Raw genomic sequence first — 7,960 nt, forward strand, 5'->3', positions numbered from 1 at the left:
TCCCTCCACGCTGCAGAGCCCTTAGCTAGTGCAAGGGCATCGCCTGTGAAGAAGCCTGGTTAGTTAGAGAAATCAGAAGTCACACTTGTGGTAAGATCAGGTCACTTGTACTTTTAGGTGTAAACTCCAGGCTCTCCCACTGCCTTCAGCTAACATTACTAATGTCTATAAAGCTACATAGTGCTTTGTCTTCTGAAGACTTTTTCATCAGCTTAAGGAAGCACCTATATTCAAATATATATCATCATGATATATATCATCATCATCAAATACTACTATTGTCTGCAGACACAGACACATCCATACAAATGTTACTTTTGCATATTTTTCTATGGTTTCATTCTCATTTTCCCCTTACTTCTCCATTTATAGAAATAAAAGTTTATGGACAACTGCTAAAAGAAATAAAAACACACTTTGCCTAAAGTTTATAGCCAGGCATAGTGCTAAATGGATCATGCTGCAGCCACTATCATCTCTAATGGGAAGTTGAATCCTACACTACCACAAGCCACAGAATATAAGGTTCTACCCTGAGCTCAGAAACTTGGAAAAAGGCTAAACCTGTAGTCCCTTTAAGGGTCTAGAAACTACACATCTTTACTCCTGACATGTGTTGAGCAACTTTTCCCAAAGAAACAAAGGACCAGATTCTACAGAGTGTTTGAGGGTTCTCTGTAACACAATATAAAAGAGGTGTATTCAAATCCAGCCCTTTCACTCCTCACTTTGCTATCCCAAGCTTTAGCAGGTTCTGTGGCTAGTAGAAAATGTGGCTGACAGCAACATCAGTAATATAGCACCCTTGGAGTGTTTGAAGTGTAAAGTTCATTAGTTCTACTATAAGGTCACTCTTTTAATCCAACAGCAAAAATCTTATTCGCACTACCATGTTGTTATCCTGGAAAAAAGAAAACTGCAAAAAAATCAAGACGTCAGCTTAGATACTTCTTACAAGTGACAAGATCAGCACTAAAAATCCAAATCACAGTCAATACCTTTTAGCAAGTTTCAGGAAAGCAGCAAAACTATTCTTGATTGTGCTGTAAACCAAATGAAATGTAATAGAACGGATAAAGGAAATGAAGGAAGGAGAAGACAAACATTTCAATACCTGATAATTGTGTTTTATAATTATTAGTTGAACTTGGCTTACAAACAGAATTTACTGGGGTGTCTGTTGGGAATTACAAGACGTGCAAACAAGTGAATTTTAATTTCTTTTGTGTTTGTTTACTGATTTTTGCACATACAGTTTAAATTTTAATAAATTCTATTTTGCTTTACCCTCCATGGACATTTGTAGACTTATTAAAAGGTTATGTCAACAAATATTTTAGAACACAAGGATTGTGTTCTAACAATTCTGAATCGTATTTTTAAAATAAGAGGCAACAGCTCTGTAACTTATTGGCTTGATTGATACTGCCCAAACTCATACATGTTTACTTACGTGCACTGTAAGACATTTTTACAATTAAATGGGACACAGCCTTAAGATAAGTCCATTAGCATGTACAGATGAGGATGACATTGTCTTTTTTAGGAAATAATCTCTAAAGACCCAAGACTTACTGGTAATGTTAGAAATAAGTAGCTCTTCTTCATCCCAAATACTTGTGCTCTTAAGGGTGAGAATTTTCAGTCTCGTTTGTTCAGGAGAATAGGCACAGCATTTCTTTCCAGTGCTAAATTAGCAATTGCCTCAAAATGAGCTCCCAAATTAAGACCCTTACCTACAAGACTCAAGAGTTATCATTTACATCCCCCAATTTACCCTTTTATATTCATACAGTTACACCACTCTCACACAAATATTGTATTTCAACAAACATTAAATGGTTTTTATTTTACTCACCTGCACACTAAGATGAATCCATTTCTTCACAAGAATTCTCCCCAGTGTCATTACTTTTATTGGTGGCTGCAAACCATTTACTGTGCGATAATAAAACATGGTCTCTTTCTCAGAGATTGTGAGTTTGAACACAGTCTGCCCATCAATAGCCTTTTCTATCACACACCTTTGGAAATAACCAAGAAAAACAACATAAGGTCAGAGGCACACACATATACACATTCTTGTCAAGGTGCTATCCTGTAAAGTGATGCTAACCAAGATGTATTAAAATAAACGTTAAAAATACAGCTCTTGAGAAGACGCTCCGTGACAGTGAAAGTCACAGGATGTACCAAGTGTAAGAGAACTTTAACAAAGCTATTTTCTGTCTTAATCTGTGAGATGGTTGCGATTTTTCTTTTTTAATTTAGTGCATTCAACCCCAGTTCACTTGGGGGTGGAAGAGGTCCACTTTGTCTCCTCTTTTCAGGGATCCATGACATAGCCACAGTGGCTGGCCAGCACTGTGCAGGTCTCTGCTGCACATTTCATACAAAGCTGTGCAAAGTAATACCTCCTGTGGAGACACATTTTTCTCAGTCTAACAAGACAAAGGTAATACAACCACAAAAAGCAGAATGAATGACATGTTCTGGAAATATAAGCTTTCCATCTTTCCACCAAATCTGTCCAGATAAGGTAGCAGCAACACCTGCTTCCCCCACTCTCTCCCTTTGATGCCTAGGAGAACCAGAGCAAGGCAAGAAGGCTACCCAGCCACTTGTAAGGGTTTTTTCCCCACACAGATTTCACATCAATATCAAATGCAACTCCAACATACATGGTACAAAGAATACCATCCATAGCAACCCATGTTGCACATCTAGCTGCTGAATATTTTTGCCAATCCAATCGCCATGATGTCAAGGGTCCTGGGAAAGCATAGGCTATATAGGCTTGTGAAATGGCTATGCCTTTTTATTAAGGTAATGATCACTGCAACAAAAATTATAAAGTTCTGCATTCCCATTTCAGCTGCTTGAGAAATCCAGTCCTCAATTTACTGACCCATGAAAAGTCAAGTATTTTAACAGTTACACCAGACTAAATTAATGCACTAAGTCACAAGAGAGAAGCAGATAAAATTTGTATGAGATCAGGATTTACTTAGACCCACTTTAGAAAAAAAAAAAAAAAAGGAAAAAAACCCCAACTTATCTACTGATAAGGATCTTTGCCTACTCTGCATTCACAAAAGGCTGTTCTTTGCCATTATTCACTAATTCACCTTTAAATCCAAGAGAAAAATTAATTCATTTTAAATGTTACCAATTTAGCTTGCTGGAATACTGTCAACAAAACAACTTGCAAAATGCAGACTTCTGCTTTCCAAACCTTACTGAAAACATGTTTCTTCTTATATTGTCGACAGGTCTTTTCATTATTTTGTTTGCTTGTAAACATGCTAGTTTTACTAGATAATAAACGTGAGGGAAGGCTCAGCTAAGTAGCAAAATATTTAGGAACTGGATTTACCCAGTTCCTGGATAAACAATAATTGGATAATCCATTTTTTTGTTTATTTTAGTTATCTAAAACAAACATCCCCACACTGTTTTTATCCCCAAAGGTGTCATGACTTTAAGAAGGGAAGCGACCTTGATGTACATCACTTTGAAAGCTGGAAAGAACAGATGTGAATTGTGACTCACTACTGAAAGAGTAAAATCAAGAGCCAGATAACACCAGAGGGGGGGATTGAAAAAAAAAAAAACCACCACCAAAAAACACACACACAAACACCAGAAACCCACAACACTAGTGTTTACATAGGTGCAAAATAGGCATAAGAATTACTTCTAACTCCGAGCACAATTTTCCATTCCAGCCATGATTACAGAGACAAAACACTGCTCTTTGTCAAGTTCCCAACTTCTGGTAACCTGCAGTCCCACAGAGCCAAATCCTGACTACACAATTCTCTATGGTGGGGTTGGAGGGAGCAAAAGCAAACAACAGTAATCTGCTTGGTCAGTCTTCCAAGAGAAAAACATTCTAGAGAACCTGACACAGCTGCACTGGTGGTCCCCACACATTAACTGGAGCACTTGCAAATGGGAACATCTGCACAGGTTCAAAATCAGACATATGATATCTGAAGGCAACTGCCCCCTTTCAGTCAAATTCCTGATGAAAAACATTTGAATGGATATTAGGTAACACAGTAAGATTTTAGTCCTTTAGAGAAATAAAGTTTAAAAAAAATGCATCTACTGCCCACTTCCCAGTCAGGCCGTTCTCGCTGACCCTTTTGCATGTAAAAGCCCCAGCGCATTTCTCTCCCAACACCACTGTCTTCTGGTCACCTAACTGTCAGTCAGCCCACTTCACACTGAACTGATATAAACTGCCTGTGATGATTACTCATACAGGCTAAGCTTCTACTCATATTCTTATCCCATTCCATCACAAAGGGCTATCATCATATACACTTTCCCACATTGTGCTAAGGCTTACTTACAGGCTACGCAAAGGCTTTCTGAAAGCATTTCTATTAAGTGATGAGTACATGCAATAGGAGAGGAAGCATGGGGAAATAACGAAATTCAGGGACAAGAGCTCTGCTCATTTATTGTACTTACTGCCTAGAGGGAAAGTAAATTTAAAGACTGGAGTACAGTGTTTTCTCACTGTTCTCTTGCTTTTCTTCAAGATTTCCTATACGCAGTGACGTAAAAGCATACCTACAAATATCTATACTACACATCTTAGAACAACATTAAGGCCCCAAGTAAATCTGTCACATGACCTGACTATCCTCTCTCTTTGTATAAAAGTATATTCCTTCCCACATTCACTTGAGAAAACTTGGTATATGAAATTAAGGAAGAAAATTCTTGGTGTCTTTGATTACCCACATATATTTGTTCCCCGAGAATGTCATAATCCTTAAAGGGCCTTCAGAGTTTGGACCCTTGCATCAGTGTCTCTCACTTCAGCCAGCACAGTAACTTCTAATAGAAAAATCCTGCTATTCTCTTACATGTGCACATACCTAACAGAGAAATGTCATAGTCTTTACAAGGTTACAGTGGGATACTACACAGCAACACTCCCATCTACTTTGCTAAGCGCTCTCTATCAGCCAGACCCTATAAGAATCAGCATGGAAGAAACACATTAGTATGGCACGCCCAAAACCCACAGCTCTGCTGTACAAGCAACTTCATCAGTAAACAAAATACCTTGTTAAAATTCCAGTTATTCTACTGGTAAAATGAGCAGCTGGTTCTGGCTCATCTTCCTCGTGTTTTGGTGGCAGCGCAAAGACTTTGTTAGAATCAATCCCAGCTCCGTGAAGTCCCTCTGCTGTGATAATGGGGTTTAAAAGGTCTCACAAATGACATTTAACAAGGACAATTCCCCATCAGGGACTGCAAAATATAGGGCATCTGGTAAGTCAAACTCCTCCTGCAAACCTGAAGGACTCACTAAACCAATACAATAAAAGGAAAAACATCTTAGTTTGCTGTTAAACTATTTCTCTTTCCTAGGATGCCTTCTGAGTTGAGATGCAGTGGCTATTTATGTGCAATTGCTCGTTCAGCACAACTGGAACTCTGTATTCCTTTTATGAAGAAAAAAAGTTGACACAGTTCTCTCTGTGAACAGTGAAAAAATTGTCTGGATAGTGGCCTATCATCCTGACCACTGGAGTAACTGATGTCCAACTTCAATTTTCAGGACTGGGCTCTACTGTTGGCATTTCAATGTACTGAGTAGCAGCAATCTCGTAAGGCAGAAGAATTAGGTGATCTATTACAAAAAAATGAATAAAAACATTTAGATTTTAAAGTGATCTATAAAAGCCACTGAACAGGAATATGTACACTGTGTAGTTATTAACACAGTAGCAATTGGAGGCTAATGCTTTACACTAGTCCATGGATAATCAGACATCAGTAGTCTGGTTTCTGCACAGCACTTAATCGTTTGAAACCAAGGACATATATTTCATTGTTTCAGGCTCCATACAAGGAACAGCCTAACCCATTGACAAAAGCGTTTCATGGATCTCGCTCAACACATGGCTGCAACAGCTTGCTGAGAAATTAGCAGGACATTTCTGCCTCAAGTTAGGCATATGCTCTGCTGAACAAGACTCTTACATGCCCTCGTGTGTGTGGGGACATGAACTCAATGTCTAGGAAAACCCCAGGAGGAGACTTTCTGGCATTCAAGAGTCAAACATTATATAGAAAATGCTTTCTAGGAAAGACACTGGGCCAAAGCTCCAGAGACACCTTTCCACACACCTTCAGCTGAGCTGATTTAACTTAAGCTCAAACTAAAGTCACTTTTGTCCTGCAGATCTCATTTATTTCCTCTCCACAACCACAATTTCTATAGTTAAGTTGATTTTTTTTTTTAAAGGTAATTATCTTTGCATAAAGCAGACTGAAATTTTACATGTATCTTTACAAATTTGTAGACATTTCTGTCATTTGTGATGATTTTCACACCCTTCAACAATTTACTATTTCCCAGCAGCATGCAAAAAAAGTATCAAGAATGCTACAACAGAGTAGATCGCTATTTTCATTCTAAGAATGAGTACAATAACATTGGTAACATACACTTTGAAGGAACGTACTATACTTTTTGTGGGCTTCACTTTAAAGAGGGTCTGCGCAACCAGGGTAAGAAAGAGTAGGAGGCTCTGCTTTTTGTGATAGATTTCCAAAAAGTCAGTTTTTCATTATAGTGAGGCACAGACAAGCTGAATGGCCACTTATAACAGCCATATTTGCTAAAACTGTGACACATGATCAAATAAGAGAGGGAACATGCTTAGCCACATCTATTTTGTGAACACCTCGTGAAACTTCACTAGCAGTTTGAATAGTGGAATCTTTTGTTAAAGTAACAACACGATCACGCATCCAGTGAACATTCCCCAGATCTTCCAGAAAAAACTATGACCACTCTTCTACAGCTCCAAAATATTCATTTTCGAAGATCTGGCTGTTTTCCTTGTTTGTTTTTAAGGAGTAAACTTATGTTGGAGGATTCCGAAAATTTTAGAACATTTTTTTCCATCATGAAAGCAGCAACAGTACAAACCCCTGACAACGTGTTTTTCTAGCAGCTTTTAGAAGAAGGAATGTGAATTAGAAATACAAATTTAATCTAAGAATAGACACACGCATCAGGTGTGAATAGTTCCTACTGAAAGCAATTGGACTATCATCTGAGTCAACGCCACTGAAACTGAACCTACGTGTCTCGACATCTGCGAAGACCCCAACCTAAATACGGCTTCAGAGCGTCAGTTTCTCACTGTACCTTTTTAAAATTTTAAATAGCTTGCTAATAATGACCGTGACTACAACGATCAATTTTTCTAAGAGCACCAGGAAAGTAAACACCTTCAATACTACTTACATTACACCTTCTTGCTCAGGTTTCAACCATACAGTTAACGTAAATGAAGCTGCAAGCCTTGGGGAACGGGGAGTAGAGAAGCAATCCTTGTGATTATGAAAAATAAAACTGGAAGCGTTGCTGAAGGACCCTGGATACAAGTCCCTTTTGTCCTCTGTGATACAGGTACCAAGGCCTTCTGAAAGAAGCAGTTTGTAGGAAGAAGGCGACGACCTATATGGACATTCCTGAACACAAAACCTCTGGATGCAGGACATAATACTTTCAACAGCTGTTGAGCTATGACAGAAAGAACTTCGGTCTGGCAGCCCACAAGTGGCTTCAGTTGGCACGATTGACACGTTCTTGAAAGCTCCCACATTTTCAAGCCTAGGGAAATGACCCTGAGAGCTGACCAACACAAAGAAGCTGTAATAAGTTAAGATTAATGTTTCAATAGCATGAAACAAGAAACGACACCTCAAGGAAAGAGCCCAGCAATTCATGTTTACAAAAAAGCTCCTCCTGATTAAAGCATCCGTAAATAAATAATGATGTCCATGTCGGTAGCAATGTCCTCAGGTGGTACGCTTTAAGAGTTTACGTAGCGTTTCATCTTCAAAGCACACACGCAAGGACTGGGTCGCAGGGGACATCTATGTCTTCTGGCCACCAAAAAGCACGTGGGCGACAGCC

General features: G+C 38.8%; 1 protein-coding gene across 1 annotated transcript in view; it reads right to left on the minus strand.

Moving 5' to 3' along the window:
- The window catches only part of LOC104510973 (usherin-like), a 74,889-nt gene extending 67,119 nt beyond the window's left edge, over nt 1-7,770 (minus strand). Inside the window, exons 1-2 of the mRNA XM_010153401.1 lie at nt 7,286-7,770; nt 1,859-2,024 (exon numbers count right to left, since the gene is read on the minus strand). Coding sequence (XP_010151703.1) covers nt 1,859-2,024; nt 7,286-7,770 — 651 coding nt within the window. The remainder of the gene's footprint in view (nt 1-1,858; nt 2,025-7,285) is intronic.
- Between the last annotated feature and the right edge of the window lie 190 nt (nt 7,771-7,960).

This window comes from Eurypyga helias, unplaced genomic scaffold (genome assembly GCF_000690775.1).
Source record: "Eurypyga helias isolate BGI_N326 unplaced genomic scaffold, ASM69077v1 scaffold1536, whole genome shotgun sequence".
Classification (NCBI taxonomy): Eukaryota; Metazoa; Chordata; class Aves; order Eurypygiformes; family Eurypygidae; genus Eurypyga; species Eurypyga helias.